This window comes from Armigeres subalbatus, chromosome 2 (genome assembly GCF_024139115.2).
Source record: "Armigeres subalbatus isolate Guangzhou_Male chromosome 2, GZ_Asu_2, whole genome shotgun sequence".
NCBI classification, from domain to species: domain Eukaryota; kingdom Metazoa; phylum Arthropoda; class Insecta; order Diptera; family Culicidae; genus Armigeres; species Armigeres subalbatus.
In genome coordinates, this window is record NC_085140.1 from 262204492 (window position 1) to 262225579 (window position 21088).

The window sequence follows — 21088 nt, forward strand, 5'->3', positions numbered from 1 at the left end:
TTGCACACCGCCAAAGATACGCGTCTCTCGAATAATCCGGAGTGCTTGCAAGTCCTCATTCATTGGACAAAGCCCATGTTTCATATCCGTAGAGAACCACCGGCTTTATGACCGCAATTTCACGGCTGCTTTTGTATTTCATGACTAACATTATTATCACCCATTTTTGTATTTGTTGTTAATTATTATCGACTGGAATTATAGTTGTTTTAAGAATGTGGCTTTCTCAGTCTGAGGATAATCAAAACGGCTAAATTTTGGAATTATCTGACGATTCGGACGAATGTTTTTGGTCTTTTTCAAGGGAAATTATTTGTCAATCGCTTTTTGTTTATGAATTATTACCTGTTGGTTGTTATTGCGCTTCTTATATCCAATTTTCCGCGAGCGATAATGGCCGCCAGCTTGCCTGCGGGTTAGTCTCTGATTTGACGTTTCTGGAGGTCAACTACACCCACCTTTCAAGCATTTTGATCAATGTGGTATATAAGAAGGCTTGAATTCACTGAATCAGCACCTTCTTATATGCCACATTGGTCAGATTGCTCGGAGCGGTGGGTGCAGTTGACCTCCACAAACGTCAAATCAGAGACTGACCCGCAGGCAAGCTGGCGGCCATTGCCGCTCGCAGAAAACTGGATTCCCTCAGTTTTACACATTAAAAATCAGTCTACAGTTTCGCTAAAAATCAATTGCACAAACATTTGGTTGTATTAAAAATTTGAATATTAGAGTGGAGAGTTATGGTAATTTTTTTTCAAATCAATGGTTTTTCGAAGTGATTATGGGTCCTAAACAACTGTGCAGAATCTGGGCTTTCCACATCGCATTTAAAGCTTTGTGGAAATTAGTGTGGGAAAATGTATATTTTTGCATTTTAACTACCAGAGGTTGCAGTTCAGCACAAAAAAGTGGTATATTCCAAAAATTTGATATAATCCAAAATCTTTGTTGAAAAAGATACTTTGCTGGAACGTCCACGAAAAAAAATATAACGCAACGAAGATTGAATGTTCAAATCAAACCATTTGCAAAAAATCGTTTATTCTGCCAGTACTGCTGAATCACGTATCCCAATAATTTGACTGAGTGTTATTTCAGAATTATTGATCATATTGAGGCTTTGGAGCTAATGGGAGTTATTCGGATTTTTTTACAAAGTTGAAATTCCGACACGAAATAAGATGGGTTGATCCGTAGTGCTGGCAGAAACATTGATTTCTGGAATATGATTTGAACAACACATATAAAAATATGTTGTGATTTTAAATGTATTTTCATGCACATATTTGGAGCATGCAAATAAACGTAACATTCAATCGATCTCACTATTCTTTTAAATCGAAATACATTTAACCGGTGCTTGCTTGTAAAATTCAATCAAATTTTACTGAATATCGAGTGCTAATTTGTTTAATGGGATAAGCTGCAATTTTACACATCGTTGAATTTTCAAAATTATTTGCTGTGAATCTATTTTCAAAGCGTAATAACATTTTTTTCAGACCTTCCAGCTACGTACCTTCTTCAGCAAAGTTTGTCGGCATCTTTCAGACCATATGCTATCGTTTTGAGTCACGTGATTGGCGATAAATTGAAGCCGCTAAGAGCAACTGTAAAAAAGGGGGTTTTCCCATACTAATCTCTATATAAATTTGAAACGCAACGTGGAAAGCGTGGACGCAACCAATCGAGACCATGTTTTGCACAGTTGATTGGGGCCCCCAAATTGGGGCCTCAATTCAGAAAAACCTTGATCTCACTTGTTTGGATGAAGTTTGCGTTTTTGCATACAATTGTGCCCCACTCTAGTAAATATGGTAGCAAAATAAGCCTTCTATAAATAACTTAGGGTCTGTTTCATTTGGAGAATTAAACTTAAAAGTGACAGTTCGAAAATTAAAAAAATCACCCCGTTATAAGAATGGCTGGTGCTACCCAGCAATTCCAATAGGACATCGATGGAAAATGATTCGATATCTGTCAAAAGTAATCTTGCTCTGCGAGCAGGGTTATTTGTTAATTATTGAAATGTCACTTTTAAGTTTAATTTCAGTTTAATTATCCAATTGAGACAGAGCCTTAGTATACAATTTCCATACATAAACTGAAAGTATCTTTCTATGTATCATTATGAAATGAACAATTTCCAATGTATAACTTATACATGATAATAAATGCAAAATATTTTATGAAAAAAGATTCGGTATGAATTTTTAATTTCAAATCAGAATTTATTAACTGTAGAGACTATTTTTACCACACAAAATTAACATTTTGAAAGCTATTGAAATTGTTTCTGATCGTTTGTTACTTCTTCTTCGGCATTACATCCCAAACTGGAACATTTTAACCACGAAGAATGAATAAAGCACATTTCAAATACAAAACGATGATATGAACCTCGGAAAATTATGGGAAGCCAATATAAACATTCCGCCTTCAAATCTCAGTGCAATTTAAAATGAAACGCCCTCATCGCGGGAAAATCGCCTCCGATTACTCAATCACGCTGGACTGGATGCATCCCCAAACGTATGCATGAAATTTGGTTCGACAGGTGTGATGAAGTGCGGTGGGTGCGGACGGATCAGTTTCCAGAGCAGTGCCAATTATTTTCGCTTGTATCTCTACTCCATCCTGTTCCGGAGTTTCAGTGCTTCACGTGCCAAAATCAACAGCTATGCTACCACCAGCCATATCAAACAACAATCAAATATGTATATTAAGGGTGCGTGAAAAACAAAACTGTGATTGCTTGGTGCTTGGTGAGCTGACAGTGGACATGGTGAAAATGAGGATGTTTTCGGTGGCTGAAATGTGTACGCTTCATTATGGAGCAGTATTTTCCGGTGAGTTTTGGAATTGCAAATAAAAAAAATGAAATAAGTGTGAAATTAAAATGCCTCTAGGTTAATTACATTTCCTGAGTAGAACACCTGATAATAATCTAAACAAATAAAAATCAGTTGAGATTTTGTTTGTAAAGCTATAACTTGAAAGATGATTTATATATTGTTTTGCATTTTTTTTTTCATTTAATCAAAATTTTTCCTGTGTATTGCAAATTCGTTGATTGTTAATGCTTTTTTTTCGTTTGAAATGTTTAAGAACAGTAATGATCGACTTGCTTTTCATGAAATGATATTTCCTATTTTATTATGGAGCGTCCATTCGAATGCTATTTTCGGTGGCCATTGCGGCAACCGTTATTAAAACCGTTAGCATGAAACGGTAGCACATTAACACGTGGACAAACACGTTTGGCTTGGTCGGGAATTGGTTGTTTCGGGCAGGGTGGAAGTAGAACCAAAGTTAATTAAAGGAAATTACCTATTTGTGTCCATGTATGGGATATCGGTGGTTATGGTGGTGGTGTTGTTGTTGTTTTTGTTGTTGGTAGAAGTAAAGGTGGTGGTAGTTGGGGTTGCGGAGAGAATACAATGTAATTGAAAAGATAGGTGGAAAAAATTCGAGGTATAATATCGTGTTTGTGTTTTTTGCATGTCCGTTCAACATTAAACATTAAAAAGCTACAAATAGCGTATCAACAGATTGTATCTATTGTGAAGATGATTCGGTATGAAATGTTTGCAGATCGTTTGTAAAGCTTAGTGTGACATGCAATATGGATACAATAAAATGACAAACACGATGAAACATGCACCTTCAAACACCAGTCATTTATTGCGCAGGCTAACGAGGGATCAATTGTTGCACATAACATAAATAATGTACAGGTCACATGAGAAAATGCGAGTTTAAAGTCTACTCAACAATTTGCATTCAGCCCAACATTACGGACGTAACAGCTCTGAAAGTGAAAATAATATGTATAGTATGATGATTGCAAAAGAACTAATCATTTGGAAATTAATCACTTCTGATTTTATTTGAAGAAAATTTCTTGAAATTTATTACACTAGAACTGTCAATTATGAAATATTAACAAAACATTAGGATAGATGCCGAAATCGAGATTGAATGACTCGGGTTTTGCAACTTTTGTTTGGCCGGATTTTTCACATAATATTCGCAAGTAATTATCAAAGTGCACTTGGTCTAGCAGACGACTTCGATATTATGGCATGTAACTTTGAAAAGATAATAAGACTGAAGCAAAGCAGATCGGACTAGTCATCAACACGTCGAAGACGAAAAACATAAAAGGAAGAAGCTTAAGAGCGGGCAACATTAGCCACACACCACGGTGATGAAATCGATGAGGATGAAGAATTCGTGTACCTAGGCCATCAAGAGTGCGAGAACAACCTGGGTTAACTGCGTACTCAGCGAAAAAAGTGGATTAGGACAGATGCAACCTGGCAGAAGATTAAGGATCGGTGGCCATGATAGAGCGGGCAAGAACCAGAGCAGCCAAGTACGAGTCCCGTCAACGATATTCGTCTCTAGAGAAAGCTGGCCGACGGAGGGAGAAAGTGGCGACAACTGGCGATACTAGCCTGCTCTACGATATCTCATGACGCCAGAGTGGAGCAAGGATGAATCCGAGGATGCCGGTGAAAGATGCGACAGGTTACTCACCGACCCATCTGATTAGCTTAAACGTTGGTTCTTCGAAAAACTTCTTCAAATTTCGACGTCCGACCAACCATCAACATCTCGGCATGAGTTGCCAAAAGTGCGACCCGCATTACCCGCTCGTGGCTTCGTAACCTTAATAAGTGGAGTAGATAGGGATCAGACTCGGGCTCAGGTTAAGGCTAAATTGAGCAGTTGCCCAGGATGGGGATCTTTTACATTGGGCCTATGTACTCCTAGGGGTGCTTAGGACACATTGATAATCTGCTTATGAACTGAAATCAAATATCGAAAGGTTCTGAAGCATCCAGTTGAGAGACATGGAGACTTTTTTTTCGATAAAATCAGTAGCTTCGTTGCAAAAAGCTTGGAAGCCTCCTTTCAAAAGACTCCTTCCGAAGCAACTTGTAAGCCTCCTTTCAAAAGACTCCTTCCGAAGCAACTTGTAAGCCTCCTTTCAAGAAGCTCGGAGGGCTCCTGCCAATAAGCTCAGAAACTTCCTGCTCGGAAGCCTAGTTTCAAGAATACTTCGAAATACATATTTCCAGGGGCTTGGAAGCCTCTTTTTCAACGGCTCGGAAAGCTAGTTTATAAAAGCTTGGAAACCTCCTTTCAAAAGACTCGGAAGGCTCATTCCAAGAGGCTTGGAAGGCTCCTTTCAAGAGGCTCGGAAGCCTCCTTTCAAGAGGCTCGGAAGCCTCCTTTCAAGAGGCTCGGAAGCCTCCTTTCAAGAGGCTCGGAAGCCTCTTTTTAAGAGGCTCGGAACCTCTTTTCAAGAGCCTCGGAAGCCTCCTTTCAAGAGGCTCAGAAGCCTCCTTTCAAGAGGCTCAGGCCTCCTTTCAAGAGGCTCAGAAGCCTCCTTTCAAGAGGCCTCAGAAGCCTCCTTCAAGAGGCTCAGAAGCCTCCTTTCAAGAGGCTCAGAAGCCTCCTTCAAGAGGCCTCGGAAGCCTCCTTTCAAGAGGCTCAGAAGCCTTCTTTCAAGAGGCTCAGAGCCTCCTTTCAAGAGGCTCAGAAGCCTCCTTTCAAGAGGCTCAGAAGCCTCCTTTCAAGAGGCTCAGGAAGCCTCCTTTCAAGAGGCTCAGGCCTCCTTTCAAGAGGCTCAGAAGCCTCCTTTCAAGAGGCTCAGAAGCCTCCTTCAAGAGGCTCAGAGCCTCCTTTCAAGAGGCTCAGGCCTCCTTTCAAGAGGCTCAAGCCTCCTTTCAAGAGGCCCGGAAGCCTCCTTTCAAGAGGCTCAGAAGCCTCCTTTCAAGAGGCTCAGAAGCCTCCTTTCAAGAGGCTCAAGCCTCCTTTCAAGAGGCTCAGAAGCCTCCTTTCAAGAGGCTCAGAGCCTCATTTCAAGAGCTCAGAAGCCTCCTTTCAAGAGGCTCAGAAGCCTCATTTCAAGAGGCTCAAGCCTCCTTTCAAGAGGCTCAGGCCTCCTTTCAAGAGGCTCAGAAGCCTCCTTTCAAGAGGCTCGGCCTCCTTTCAAGAGGCCCGGAAGCCTCCTTTCAAGAGGCTCAGAAGCCTCCTTTCAAGAGGCTCAAGCCTCCTTTCAAGAGGCTCAGAAGCCTCCTTTCAAGAGGCTCAGAAGCCTCCTTTCAAGAGGCTCAGAAGCCTCCTTCAAGAGGCTCAGGCCTCCTTTCAAGAGGCTCAGAAGCCTCCTCTCAAGAGGCTCAAGCCTCCTTTCAAGAGGCTCAGAAGCCTCCTTTCAAGAGGCTCAGAAGCCTCCTTCAAGAGGCTCAGAAGCCTCCTTTCAAGAGGCTCAGGCCTCCTTTCAAGAGGCTCAGAAGCCTCCTTTCAAGAGGCTCAGAAGCCTCCTTTCAAGAGGCTCAGAAGCCTCCTTCCAAGAGGCTCAGAAGCCTCCTTTCAAGAGGCCTGGAAGCCTCATTTCAAGAGGCCTCAGAAGCCTCATTTCAAGAGGCTCAGAAGCCTCATTTCAAGAGGCTCAGAAGCCTCCTTTCAAGAGGCTCAGAAGCCTTCTTACAAGAGGCTCGGAAGCCTCCTTTCAAGAGGCTCAGAAGCCTCCTTTCAAGAGGCTCAGAAGCCTCCTTTCAAAAGGCTTAGAAGCCTCCATGCAAGAGGCTCAGAAGCCTCCTTTCAAGAGGCTCAGAAGCCTCCTTTCAAGAGGCTCAGAAGCCTCCTTTCAAGAGGCTCAGAAGCCTCCTTTCAAGAGGCTCAGAAGCCTCCTTTCAAGAGGCTCAGAAGCCTCCTTTCAAGAGGCTCAGAAGCCTCCTTTCAAGAGGCTCAGAAGCCTCCTTCAAGAGGCTCAGAAGCCTCCTTTCAAGAGGCTCAGAAGCCTCCTTTCAAGAGGCTCAGAAGCCTCCTTTCAAGAGGCTCAGAAGCCTCCTTTCAAGAGGTTCAGAAGCCTCCTTTCAAGAGGCTCAAGCCTCCTTTCAAGAGGCTCAAGCCTCCTTTCAAGAGGCTCAGAAGCCTCCTTTCAAGAGGCTCAGAAGCCTCCTTTCAAGAGGCTCAAGCCTCCTTTCAAGAGGGCTCAGAAGCCTCCTTTCAAGAGGTTCGGAAGCCTCCTTTCAAGAGGCTCGAAAGCCTCCTTTCAAGAGGCTCGGAAGCCTCCTTTCAAGAGGCTCGAAGTCCTTCTTTTAAGAGGCTCGGAAGCCTCCTTTCAAGAGGCTCGGAAACCTCCTTTCAAGAGGCTCGGAAGCCTCCTTTCCAGAGGCTCTGAAGCCTCCTTTCCAGAGGCTCTGAAGCCTCCTTTCCAGAGGCTCTGAAGCCTCCTTTCAAGAGGCTCGGAAGCCTCCTTTCAAGAGGTTCGGAAGCCTCATTTCAAGAGGCTCGGAAGCCTTCTTTCAAGTGGCTCGGAAGGTTTGAAGGGGTACCTCTCAAGAAAAAGGTTGAGAGCCGCTGCTGTAGCAGATGGAAGGTTTTACTCGGGTTATCTACGGAGCGCAACTCTACTTTTCTTCTCTAGACAATTTGGCATTATCGATTGTCGGCTGTAAACAGTTATCGAATAGTTTCTCACTCATTACAATATAACTGATCGAAGAGAACATTCAATAAAAGAGGCACGGAACATAATTATTTGTCTCAAAGAATACTTGCGTTTTGTGAAAACGATCCGTTCTAATCGATTTTCCCAGAAAGTGCTGCTTTGAAAAAAATGCCGGTTCATCGCGACTAAACGTGTTCAGTCGTAATTTTGGACTTCTAATCTGGACAAACGTTTTGCGTATACGAGATGCAAAAGGCACCATTTTGCGTATACGAGATGCAGAAGATTGTGAAGGAAGGTTGACTATCAGAAGAAGCTACAATAGCCTATGTAGTACGAAACGTGAACGACGACATGATTCAAGAGTATCTCATTTCAAAAGATTTGCGCCAAGTCAAAGAACTAGTCCGTTGTCTCAAACGATACCTTCGAATGAGAGCTGGTGTAAATACAAAGGCCGTTAGTAAACCAACCGTGAAATATCAAGTACCCCGGAACAACGAACGTAAGGAGGCTATCGCCATCGCAAATGCTGATAAGCAATCACTGGTGAGACGTTGCTTCAATTGCAATGAGAAAGGTCATGTGTCAGCGAAATGTCAATTGCCTTAGAAAATGCCACTATGTACTAAATGTGAAAGGGTTGGACATCCGGAGGAACATTGCTTACACGCACCTGAAGCCGAAGCTAAACGAGCGAACAAGTCAAGTTCACTTTTTGCATAACGAGGACCGACAAGACGATGTTATCATCGGAACAAAGCCCCACTATTTGGAAGTTGATGAAGGAAGTTGAACGCCGGCGATGGTTTTGTTCGACAAATCTTGTCAGCATTTCAATGCTCTTGTCGATCAAGGATCACCGGTAAGTTTCTAAATTGCCCTCTGGTTTTGATTATTGATGAGATGTTGGCAAAGAAATTATCAGAAAAAGTCAGACCAATGGTTATTGCCGCGTGGTATTAGTAAGGAAAATGAACAACAAGCTCCGAATGTGCGTACATAAACTTTAGGCCACTTAACAAGTTGTTTGTGGACAAGTTATCTGGACAAATGTTTAATGCTTTATATCGTTTGCGTTTATATTTGAATCACTGGACAGCATTTAGATTCTTATCTCAAACTTTCGGGGGCGATAGACAGCAGGACGGTCGAGATGTAGCAGATGGAAGTTTTTACTCGGCTTATCTACGGACAGTGGGCCCTGTTAAACCTCTATAAAAAGCTGCATGAATCCGCAAGTAGGCTCTGCCAAAGCGACCGTGTGCCGCTCAAAGCGCACAAGCCCAAGTCCTGGTGTTAGGTGGGACGCATAAACAGCCCTGACACGACGGCCCTCCGACGAGCCAGGAGGTTTGCGCAGGCCCAATAAGCCGCCTTTAAAAACAACTATTACGAACGACATAGAAGATAATACGACTCGATACAATCGGCAACGACCTAGGCGACGAATAAAGGATCACGATTGGAAGCTTGGAACATGGAACTGCAAGTCGCTAGGCTTCGCAGGTTGCGACAGGATAATCTACGATGAATTACATCCCCGCAACTTCGGTGTCGTAGCGCTGCAGGAAATCTGCTGGACAGAAAGTGTGGAAAAGCGGGCATCGAGCGGCTACCTTCTACCAAAGCTGTGGCACCACCAATGAGCTGGGAACCGGCTTCATAGTGCTGGGAAAGATGCGCCAACGCGTGATTGGGTGGCAGCCAATCAACGCAAGGATGTGCAAGCTGAGGATAAAAGGCCGATTCTTCAACTTTAGCATCATCAACGTGCACACCCCTCACGAAGGGAGAGCCGACGACGAGAAAGAAGCGTTCTTTGTACAGCTGGAGCAGAAATACGATGGATGCCCACTGCAGGACGTCGAAATCGTCATCGGTGACATGAACGTCCGCACTTACCACAGTGCGAATATTGAATCCGACCACTACCTCGTTGCAGTATGCCTGCGCTCAAATCTCTCGACGGTGATCAACACGCGTCGGAGTCGTCCGCCGCGGATAAACATTGGGCGGCTACAATACGGTAGACTAGCCCAAGAATACGCGCAGCAGCTGGAAGTGGCACTCTCAACGGAAGAGCAGCTAGGCGCAGCATCTCTTGAAGATGGCTGGAGAGATATTCGATCCGCCATTGGAAGCATCGCAACCGCTGCACTAGGCACGGTGGCTCCGGATCAGAGAAACGACTGGTATGACGGCGAATGTGAGCAGTTAGTTGAGGAGAAGAATGCAGCATGGACGAGATTGCTGCAACACCGCACGAGGGCGAACGAGGCACGATACAAACGGGCGCGGAACAGACAAAACTCGATTTTCCGGAGGAAAAAGCGCCAGCAGGAAGATCGAGACCGTGAAGAGACGGAGGAACTGTACCGCGCTAATAGCGCACGAAAGTTCTATGAGAAGTTGAACCGTTCACGTAAGGGCCACGTGCCACAGCCCGATATGTGTAAGGACATGGCGGTATGGTAATGAACCTAGGAGCACGCGCGCAGGACATGCGACTTCCGGCTCCGAATCTCCAGGAAATCCAGGAGGAGATCGGCCGGCTGATAAACAACAAAGCCCCTGGAGTTGACCAACTACCAGGAGAGCTGTTTAAACACGGTGGTGAGGCACTGGCTAGAGCGCTGCACTGGGTGATTACCAAGGTTTGGGAGGATGAGGTTCTGCCGCAGGAGTGGATGGAAGGTGTCGTATGTCCCATCTACAAAAAGGGCGATAAGCTGGATTGAAGCAACTACCGCGCAATCACATTGCTGAACGCCGCCTACAAGGTACTCTCCCAAATTTTATGCCGCCGACTAACACCAATTGCAAGAGAGTTCGTGGGGCAGTACCAGGCGGGATTTATGGGTGAACGCTCTACCACAGACCAGGTGTTCGCCATACGTCAGGTATTGCAGAAATGCCGCGAATACAACGTGCCCACACATCATCTATTTATCGACTTCAAAGCCGCATATGATACAATCAATCGGGACCAGCTATGGCAGCTAATGCACGAAAACGGATTTCCGGAAAAACTGATACGGTTGATCAAGGCGACGATAGATCGGGTGATGTGCGTAGTTCGAGTTTCAGGGGCATCCTCGAGTCCCTTCGAAACGCGTAGAGGGTTACGGCAAGGTGATGGTCTTTCGTGTCTGATATTCAACATCGGTTTGGAGGGAGTAATACGAAGGGCAGGGATTGACACGAGTGGTACGATTTTCACGAAGTCCGTCCAGTTATTTGGTTTCCCCGACGACATTGATATCATGGCACGTAACTTTGAGAGGATGGAGGAAGCCTACATCAGACTGAAAAGCGAAGCTAAACGGATTGGACTAGTCATCAACACGTCGAAGACGAAGTACATGATAGGAAGAGGCTCAAGAGAGGTCAATGTAAGCCACCCACCACGAGTTTCTATCGGTGGTGACGAAATCGAGGTGGTTGAAGAATTCGTGTACTTGGGCTCACTGGTGACCGCTGATAACGATACCAGCAGAGAAATTCGGAGGCGCATAATGGCTGGAAATCGTACGTACTTTGAACTCCGTAAGACGCTCCGATCGAATAGAGTTCGCCGCCGTACCAAACTGACTATCTACAAAACGCTTATAAGACCGGTAGTTCTCTTCGGATACGAGACCTGGACGATGCTCGTGGAGGATCAACGCGCACTGGGAGTTTTTGAAAGGAAAGTGTTGCGTACCATCTATGGTGGGGTGCAGATGGCGGACGGTACGTGGAGGAGGCGAATGAACCACGAGTTGCATCAGCTGTTGGGAGAACCATCCATCGTTCACACCGCGAAAATCGGAAGACTGCGGTGGGCCGGGCACGTAGCCAGAATGTCGGACAGTAATCCGGTGAAAATGGTTCTCGACAACGATCCGACGGAAACAAGAAGGCGAGGTGCACAGCGGGCAAGGTGGATCGATCAGGTGGAGGACGATTTGCGGATCCTCCGCAGACTACGTGGTTGGCGAAGTGCAGCCATGGACCGAGCTGAATGGAGAAGACTTTTATGTGCAGCACAGGCCACTCCGGCCTTAGTCTGTTAAATAAATAAATAAATGGCGATATGTTCTATTTCTTAAGCTATTAGACCATCTGGACAATAAAAAACACATCAACAACAATAAATGACATTTGTTTTGTTGTCGTTTTTCATAGCAACGAACTTTTTTGGATCTAGTACCGTCAACTGGGGGGAAGATGATCATTTTTAAGACAAAACATGCAATAACAATGCGTGTTTTCATTTTAAATCGAAACAAATATTTTCAAAACATGTACTGCTATACGTTGCAATAATCAACAACTTTAGTTTTCTGAAATGCGTTCGCATTTATTAAAATAAATTAAATTATCACACATTTTTTGAATAATCTGGTTTGGGGTGAAGTTGATCAAGACAGCTCTACTAAAACCGTTATGACCTAGTAGTCAAAATACACTAGGCTATTTGTATGAATGTTGAATTTACTACGTAAAGAAGTCTAAGAAGTCAATATTTGAAACGAAAATAGCGTCATTTATGACTATTTCTCTCTTTCTTCCACAAAATACATTTTCATGATTATAATCGAAAAACTCGGATTTCTACCTAGCGGTAACATTACTTGAACGGAGAATATTGTTGACTACCGTTTCATAAAAAAATTGGCACTTTTGACTGACACATCAAATGATCATCTTCACCTCAATGATCATCTTCCCCCCAGTTGACGGTACCCATTTAAATTTTCCTTCCATTCCTCGATCTCTCCCTATGGTCCCTTCAATATCGGTCGATGGTCCCTTCAATATCGAGATGTGGAGAGGCGACTGTATATAGTGTTACGCAAAGGGTGAAGCTAAATCTACATATTGAACTTTCCAACCGTCTCCCTATCAAGCAAAGTAAACAATAACTAAAATGTATTGGATTTGTTTTAGAAACAGCGTAAGTGAAGTCACTTGGAGGGTTGAACAAAAATACAAGTTGCCAACATAATAACATGAGTATGATTCAGAATCAGAAAGAAGCAACGAGATTGGTGTTGTGTTACTTTCTTACGGGATGAGATGAATATTTATATTATGCCTCTCGAGAAAAACACAATTATTGCAGATTCCTGCTGGTTGCCACTCAGGTAATCTGCCACTAAATACAACAGAGTCAATATGAATCTTCCCCATCGTATGCACTTGCCATGAAAAACACTCTCTATGTGCTCAGTGACTCCGGTGGTCTCTCACTAATACAATCGAACACTGCTGTCATTTGGCAAAAAACACGTGGTTTTATTTTTTGTGGGGAAATTCTCCCTACCTTTTAACCCGGGTTCTATCTTGACGTTTACCTTCGCAGTCAAGCATGATAGCGTAATGTAGCGTACACACTAGTCAAGCAGTTTGACCAACATTGACTCCGCTTCTCGTTTAGTCAAGCATCTACAAACCGTGACATGAACACACAATTTATTCGACCAACAATGTCACACATGAATGACCGACGCGCTAACTTGAACAGCAACCATCAAAAAATATATGGGAGTTTGTACGACTTCACTACAAACGCTCAAACATGTTCGACGAATTTTGACTCCGCCCCCGACAGATCAAACCAAAATCAAACCGCTTTGATTTTTTTCCAACCGAGTCGCCAACAATGTTTGACAATGTCAATGTTTGTCATGACAATGAGACAATGTTTGTCAAACTGCTTGACTGGTGTGTACGCATAACACCACCGCGTTATCACAAAACAGTTAGGCATCATAGAATCAACTGCGAGTTTCAAATAAGGCTCTTTGTGTATCAACAATTGACGAACGGCACTTCCGTATATCCAAGGCGAAAAAAAGAGACAGCAAAGCATGCGATGCTGCTCTGTCTTATGAGCGTTGTTCAGTAAAGCTTGACTTCCACTGCTAGGTTCGCTAGCGTTTCAAAATCATGGAAGGACCACGTTCTCCAGCAAAGATGTTATAGATTAGATATGTTATATGTTATGATATATATATATTATATTAGATATGATATTAGATATGTTATGTGGCGGTATTCTAAAAAAAAGATAAGCGCGACAATATTCAGTGAGATAGAGATAGGAATAGTTGAACACAAGACAAAATTTTCAAAACGCGTTACCTGCTTTTGTAAACAAAGATTCGAACGTCGATTTGACGAAACTGATAGCACTTCCACGCAAACCAACACTGAGGAAAATGGATGTATAATTTTCAATCAAACGGTTTATGAAAATTTGCCACAAGGAATCGGTATGAATTTCAATATGTTGCCTTATGAACGATGATTTTCATTAAAAAAAGGCGGCAGACTGGGTTCGAACCATGGACGTCGGGGTCGGGAGGCCGGTAAGTAGACACCACGCCCATTGACGCATGAATACTTGGGAAGGTAACTGCGTGTAAGAAGCACTGTTGGTGGAATAATCAGTCGAAGATTCATTAGGTGGCAGTTATGATTTTCACTAGTGCAGTTCGCTGAGTGAACGCTATCAAACCGTGGGTGAAGGTTTCGGCTACCTGTTGATAGCGTTGGTTTGCGTCGGAGTGCAATCAGATTCGTCAAATCGACATTTGAATCTTTGTTTACGAAAGCAGATAAGTTGTTTTGAAAATTTTGTCTTCAACAGGAACCTCTACTTGTTGAAATAGATTCAGGTATTTGGACTATAGACACTATAGGTCCCATAGACGAGCGGAGACACGGTTGAGTAACTTCGATTTAGTGTGTTTTCCCGGTTTTCACAGTGTTCTACGTCACACGCTCTGTTGCTTGGATTGCAATTGTGACGTCATGTTCGTTTGGCTAACTGACAGTTCATTTGGCTACACTCGCCTTCGCCTCAGCTCGTCTATCCAGCTTTCCACGCTCGGTAATGGCGGCTTGTCGGTGTGTGAAAATCAATCGGTCGCTGTACTGTTTGACACTAGCTGGAGGAAAACTCACTGGTAAAAAGGCCTTTTTTCCCTTCCCCTCACTCAGGAACGCCAGTGAGCTTTCCTCCAGCTAGTGTCAAACAGTACAGTGACTACAGTGTCTATAATTTGCACCGGTTCATTTCTCTCATTCGATGACTTTCTCACCTCATATGTGACGGTGACCCTCTCTTCAAGGTACGTTGATCACGTAGCGTCTGTATGTACGGGACGTTAAAAAGACGCAGGAAAAAGCGGTAACAAAGCGTTGCCGCGCCGATACACACATACGTTTTTTGTTAAAAATAAGGAGATGAGTTAGCTGAGCCAAACGAAAACATGCGATTTCACAATTACCTCATGCAAAAACCATATGAACAAAATTAACGAGATACACCATTTACGAACGAAACAAAATATACACATAGGGTACAGTTTCTGCTAGTTCAACGACTCATCTGGGACAAGACAAGGCACGAGCGTAACGAGCGCACAAAACATCGTTGACAGTTTGGTGCAACTGCCTATCTCACCTGCAAGCTAGCCAGTAAATGCTGAAAGTGTGGCATCGGCATCGTTCGGGTGCCGGAACTAGCTGCTACTGCCGCATCGGGTGCGAGCGTACTATCCGCAGCGGTCATTTGGGAATGGGACCTCAATATCTCCTAGCGGTTCGGTGTTTTATTTTTGGAATTACAATAAAGAAAATGCCAATTCGATAAGGGTTTTAGTAACCATTACGAAGCCGGACACAATAGAAGAAAGAATCGATTACGGTTAAAAAGAAGGAAACGGTTAGTTACAAATAGCATATTTATTAGTTGCGCAAACTACGATCTACGTTCGAGCATTAATATGTGCCAAAAAGTTGTTGTTTGACTTACCTCGTCTTCCATAACGCTACTCTCAGCATTTTGGACGATATCAGGTGGCTGTCGTTGTCTGTTTTTCCCTCGATTTCGATCACGATTCCGCCGCCCTCTGTTGATGATGATAAATAATAAATATTAAATATTTCATAGAAATTACCCAGAAATTACCCTTTTTCGTCACTCCTATTTTGTGACGCTACATACGTGTGGTCCCTCAGTGCATTCAAACCAGCACCCTCTCGAAGCCTTTCCCGGTCTTCGTCATGGTTATGTACTCCTCCTGGCTTCGGTTTGACCGCTAGTCTGAGGTCTGCATGGCTCAGACCGGCGTGGCATGTGTAGACTCCCGCCTCTTTGAACGTAACGTCGATGATCCGCAGCGCTCCTTTCTTGGAAATTTTGATCTTCTTAGATTTAATCAACGGTGTTTGATCCTTACTCCATCGGATTTTTGTACGATTGAACCGCTTTACTGGACATTTGATTTTGATTTGCGTTCCAAAAAATACGGTAGCTGCGCCACCGATCTTCAGTGTGATTTTATTCTTCTTGGGGTCGTGCTGAATGAATGTTGAATTAGTGCCGGCGATTGGAGGTCGTTGGTCTTCCGGAGCGCAAGCCTTAGTATTGCATGGTTTTTTGTCTGGGGGTTTACTGCTGGGGCACATTGACGCCGGTCGTTCCACTTTGTGTTCTTGTGCCATGATTTGCTTACACTCAACCCGTCGTTCTTTGATTCCTCCTCCGCATGGTCTGAAATGGGATAACAGTCTGTCAAATTTATTCTACAGAAAATCAGCCTTTTTTCTCATACTTTGAACACTTGCTCCATTCGGATACCTCCCACCGAACAGGACAATCGATTATATTGCAATACTGCCGATCCGGTTGAGGTTTCGTAGTACACATACTGTTCGGGACGATCATTGTGTTCTCTCCACCACGTGTCACTTCGTGGATGCAGGTTACCTCGCGCGTTTGAATCCCGAACCCGCAGGACTTCGAGCACGGTGTAAACTCTGAATAGTTCCACCGAGGTGGACATGGTATGTCGTTACACGTTCGTATCCGAGCTTCCGGCTTGGTTTCCGGAGAGCACAAGAACGGCGACACAATTTTTCCGGTGTCGTCTCTTATACAATTGATAATGAGCTCTTCGACGCCTCCTAAGCAGGAAGCACTACAGCTCGTATAACCCTCCTCTCTCCACGAGTAGGTCTTTCCAGGTACGGCGGCTTGAACTTTGATTCCGTCCAGGTTTTGTCGATTACCATCCCTACAAAAAAATCCAATTAGTTTTCCATCAATCAATTCACTCCAGTTGCTTTACTTCAAATACGACTCCTCAAAGTTGTGCGAGTACGAGCAAGGCTCCATGACGCAGCGTTCCACTTCGTCCAAGGGTTTGTACGAGTGGCACAGCGAGTCATTGAGGGTTGCCACTCGCTTGGAGAATTCCAGGAATATCTTGCACCGAAATGGCTTCCGTCGGATACCCTCGCCGCATGTGACGCTGCACGGGGACCATTCGGTGTCTTGAATGAACCTGTGTAGGAACAACAAAAACGTCGATTAAACCAGCGGGAACAAGCCAAACCACAAGAGAATAAATCATAACGAGTGGATTGTGCAATTATTATCGCATCGACACCGACGATGATTATTATGCTGGCGGTCTCCCTGGAGCCCAGATTGTACCGTTGCGATGCAGGGAAGCCCGATGTGGTTCAATTGTCACGGATAGCCCAAGGTCGTTTGATGTGGGAACAGTAATTAGAGTTGATTGAGTTATACCACTGCGAGCTCATGTGGCTATATCAATATGACGATAGTTCAAACTCATTTCCCGAATGTGGATTAATGTTTAAATGTCATGAATGCTATGAGCGGAACCGATGATTCGCGCTGTTTATCGAAATGTTTGCATCAGATTTTTTTTTTCACTTGATGGCGATATATGCCTTTGGGAATGGTGTGAAGTATGTCAGTAGTCTACATTTGTATTTAATCCTAATTTTTTATTAAGATTTTAGGCAGTTTCCTCAGTCTAGCGGTAAGATGCGCGACTTCAAAGCATGATCATGCTGAATATGAATCATGGAAGAAAAAGAAAAATCTAACGATCTTAGTAAATCAAATTTTAACATGTGCATTCTTACAGAAAGTTTAAAACCCTCATACCAAAAAAGGATTTATTTAGGCATCTTTCTCTTACGTGATACGTACACTAGATGAAAGCCACTTTCTACATGAAAACAGTGACACCGATGACGACGATGACGATGATTTCAAAAAGCAATCAATATGGCACAGAGTTTCCACGAGACAAGAAGCACCAAACTCTCATAGGCAGTGCATTGACTTGGGCACTTGGGCACCAGCAGCTTCGTACACATGTTGATTTTTATTGAATCAGATATTGAAGGGTTGAACCGGTACACAGTGCAGTGTTGGAATAAATTATCGTTAACGATTATAGATTTTGTAACAAACAAATTAGGCATTCATAGTCGGGTAAGCACGTAGGAGAAATAGGGCAACATGCTTCAGGCAATTGAATGCTAATACATGTTATCTTTAAATTAGTGAAAAGTGTGCGCTTGGTGCATTATTCCCTAACAATTGCCAGCAATAACAGGAATTCGGGTAAGACAATTTTTTTGAGCTTTTTAGTGGAATGTCTTCACTTGTCATAAGACGAGTTAATATAGTCTTATGACAAGAGGAATTCGGGATCCAATAGCTATTCGGCAACATAATGTCAGCACTAGAAAAATATGCCCCATAACGCCTCTGTGACGAGCTATTTAGTTTTTTCTGACAGAATTTCGTAAAATTATTAATTGCTGTTCCGGGTCTCAATATCTAAAAATATGGGATATCATAATATCATACTTCTACAAGTCGAAATGAAACGAGACGGAACGAAATACAGATTTGATTTCGAAACCTCGGAATGAAACGAAATTAAGGTCTCTTCTGATTCTAAATTTAATTAAACGACAAGAAGTTTTATTTACTCCAGCGGAATTTCCTAGATTTTCCAAAATCAAGCAACATCCGTCCAGGCGAGTGACAGTTTCGTAGCTGTATCAATAGTTTCTATTATTTTTTTGGTATTCAGACCATAATAATTAGAGACACTCTTTATTGTATTGAATTTGCGTTACGTAATTAATGGATCTTCCCATACAGTTTTCATGTTTACTTCTATACGCTGTTTAATTCCTAATATGTATCTCTTGTTGTACAATTTTCATGCCGTCAATTTTTCCGAATTTTTCATCGGCATTAACTCTAAGTCTGTTGCATCAGCCCATTGTACTTTAAAATGTGAGGTGAACATATTTTACTTTGAGTTTCGAAACTATTCGGTTTTTTCTTTCCAGTCTGTGAAAATCTGCACCAAAAATGTGAACCTCTTATGCTGCTACCGGCGCAGATGAAGCTAAAGAAGATTTTCAAGGAGGTAGGCCTAGTGGCCTTCGGCCAAATGGCGCTCTGCCAAACGGTTCTTCCCCATTTGGCCGAATTGGACATTTGGCCGAATAGGACTTTTGGTTGAATAGGACATTTGGCCGAATAGGACATTTGGCCGAATAGGAAATTTGGCCGAATAGGAAATTTGGCCGAATAGAAAATTTGGCCGAATAGGACATTTGGCCGAATAGAACATTTGGCCGTATAGAACATTTAGACGAATAGGACATTTAGACGAATAGGACATTTGGCGGAATAGGACATTTGGTTGAATAGATCATTTGGCCAAATAGGACATTTGGCCGATTAGGACATTTGGCCGAATAGGAAATTTGGCCGAATAGAAAATTTGGTTGAATAGGACATTTGGCCGAATAGGACATTTGGCCGAATAGAACATTTGGCCGAATAGAACATTTGACCGAATAGAACATTTAGACGAATAGGACATTTAGACGAATAGGACATTTAGACGAATAGGACATTTAGACGAATAGGACATTTAGACGAATAGGACATTTGGCCTAATAGGACAGTTGGCCGAATAGGACAGTTGGCCGAATAGGACATTTGGCCTAATATGGTATCAGGTATCAGAACGTCGGCTCCAGGGGCACGTTCACCTCAATTTGGGAGATTTGTGCCATTGGCCTAATATGGTATGTGGCCGAATAGGACATTTGGCTGAATAGAACTTTTGTCCGTATAGGACATTTGCAGTGATGCACATGTGGTGCAAGCGAAACGGAGTTGATTTTTTTCTCTTTATTTAAGTGATTTTTTAATTTTAAAATTAAGTTCATCACTAGCGGATTTGAGAGTATTACACGTAATACCCCCACAGAGTGAGGAACCGAATGTTTGGGTGAGCACAAAAGTAAGCCTCGCATGGTACGCATGCTCGGTAGTGATAGAATGAGTGAAATCTCGCTATGCCTGGTAGGAGCATCGAAGGACAGATACCTCTGCGGAACTTTAAAATTTGGTGACATGAAGGTCTTGTTATGCCTGACAGGAGTGTCGGGGGGTTGATGCTCCTGCGGCACCTCAGAAATAGGAGACATGTAAGACTCATGGTTGGTTCGATGAGGAGTGCCAGCGAGTGACGGACGAGAAAAATGTTGCTAGGAGTCGAACGCTAGTGGCTCGTACCCGTTTCAACAGAGAGCGGTACAGTGTAGCAAGGGCAGAAGAGAAACGAATCCACCGCAGAAAAAAGGCAACACGAAGAGAGTGTGATAGCTGAAGCGCAGGAGAACATGGATAGAAACGATATGCGGAGGTTTTACGCAACTGTCAATGGCGCGCGGCATAAGACTGTGCCAGTGCCCGCCATGTGCAATGACCGAGAGAGGAATTTGCTGACAGACAAGACTATGGTGGCAACCAGGTGGAAGGAGCACTTCGAAGATTTGTTGAACGGGGAAAATAAAGGTGTATTAAGGAGAAGGTCCCTCCTTAGCCGTGCGGTAAGACGCGCGGCTATAAAGCAAGACCATGCTGAGGGTGGCCGGGTTCGATTCCCGGTGCCGGTATAGACAATTTTCGGTTTGGAAACTGTCTCGACTTCCCTAGGCATAAAAGTATCATCGTGTTAGCCTCATGATATACGAATGCAAAAATGGTAACTTGGCTTAGAAAGTTCGCAGTTAATAACTGTGGAAGTGCTTAATGAACACTAAGCTGTGAGGCGGCTCTGTCCCAGTGTGGGGATGTAATGCCAACAACAACAAGAAGAAGAAGATTAAGGAGTAGGATGGACATAGTCGGCGACGGTCAAGCTGTGGAACCACCAACGTTAGACGAGGTAAAGAAGGCTCTAAAAGAGCTGAAAAACAGTAAAACTGCTGGGAAGGACGAGATCCCGGTCGAGCTTCTCAAACTCGGAAGTGAGCAGCTGCATCAATCAATCCACCACATTATCCAGAAAATATGGGAGGATGAAGAACTGCCTGCCGGCTGGTTGGATGGCCTCATATGCCCAATCTATAAGAAAGGTCATAGACTAGAGTGTGCCAATTTTGGAGGGATCACCCTTCTGAACTCGCCGTACAAAATCCTATCGCATATCCTGTTTAAGAGGCTGAGACCGCTTGAGGAGTCCTTTGTCGGTGAATTCCAGGCAGGCTTTCGCGAGGGTTAATCAACGACGGATCAGATGTTTGGTCTGCGAATGATCCGTGATAAATTCCGGGAGTACAACTTGCAGACTCACCACCTGTTCATTGGTTTCAAAGCAGCGTACGATTCAGTGAAGAGAAATGAGCTGTGGCAGATAATGTTCGAACATGGTTTTCCGGCGAAACTGATTAGACTGATACGTGCAACGCTGGATGGCT

The 21088-nt window shown here is 43.6% G+C and overlaps 1 protein-coding gene across 3 annotated transcripts in view; it reads right to left on the reverse strand.

Annotated features, from left to right (window-relative positions):
* Window positions 1–21088, reverse strand: part of LOC134212165 (protein madd-4) — an 803678-nt gene that overhangs the window by 15670 nt on the left and 766920 nt on the right. For 2 of the 3 annotated variants that reach the window (XM_062689781.1, XM_062689783.1), the window contains 5 exons: window positions 16600–16815; window positions 16084–16545; window positions 15438–16022; window positions 15282–15378; window positions 14931–15062 (listed from right to left, as the gene is read on the reverse strand). In XM_062689781.1, the coding sequence (XP_062545765.1) occupies window positions 14931–15062; window positions 15282–15378; window positions 15438–16022; window positions 16084–16545; window positions 16600–16815 (1492 nt within the window). The remainder of the gene's footprint in view (window positions 1–14930; window positions 15063–15281; window positions 15379–15437; window positions 16023–16083; window positions 16546–16599; window positions 16816–21088) is intronic. The other variant, XM_062689782.1, reaches the window with a different exon arrangement.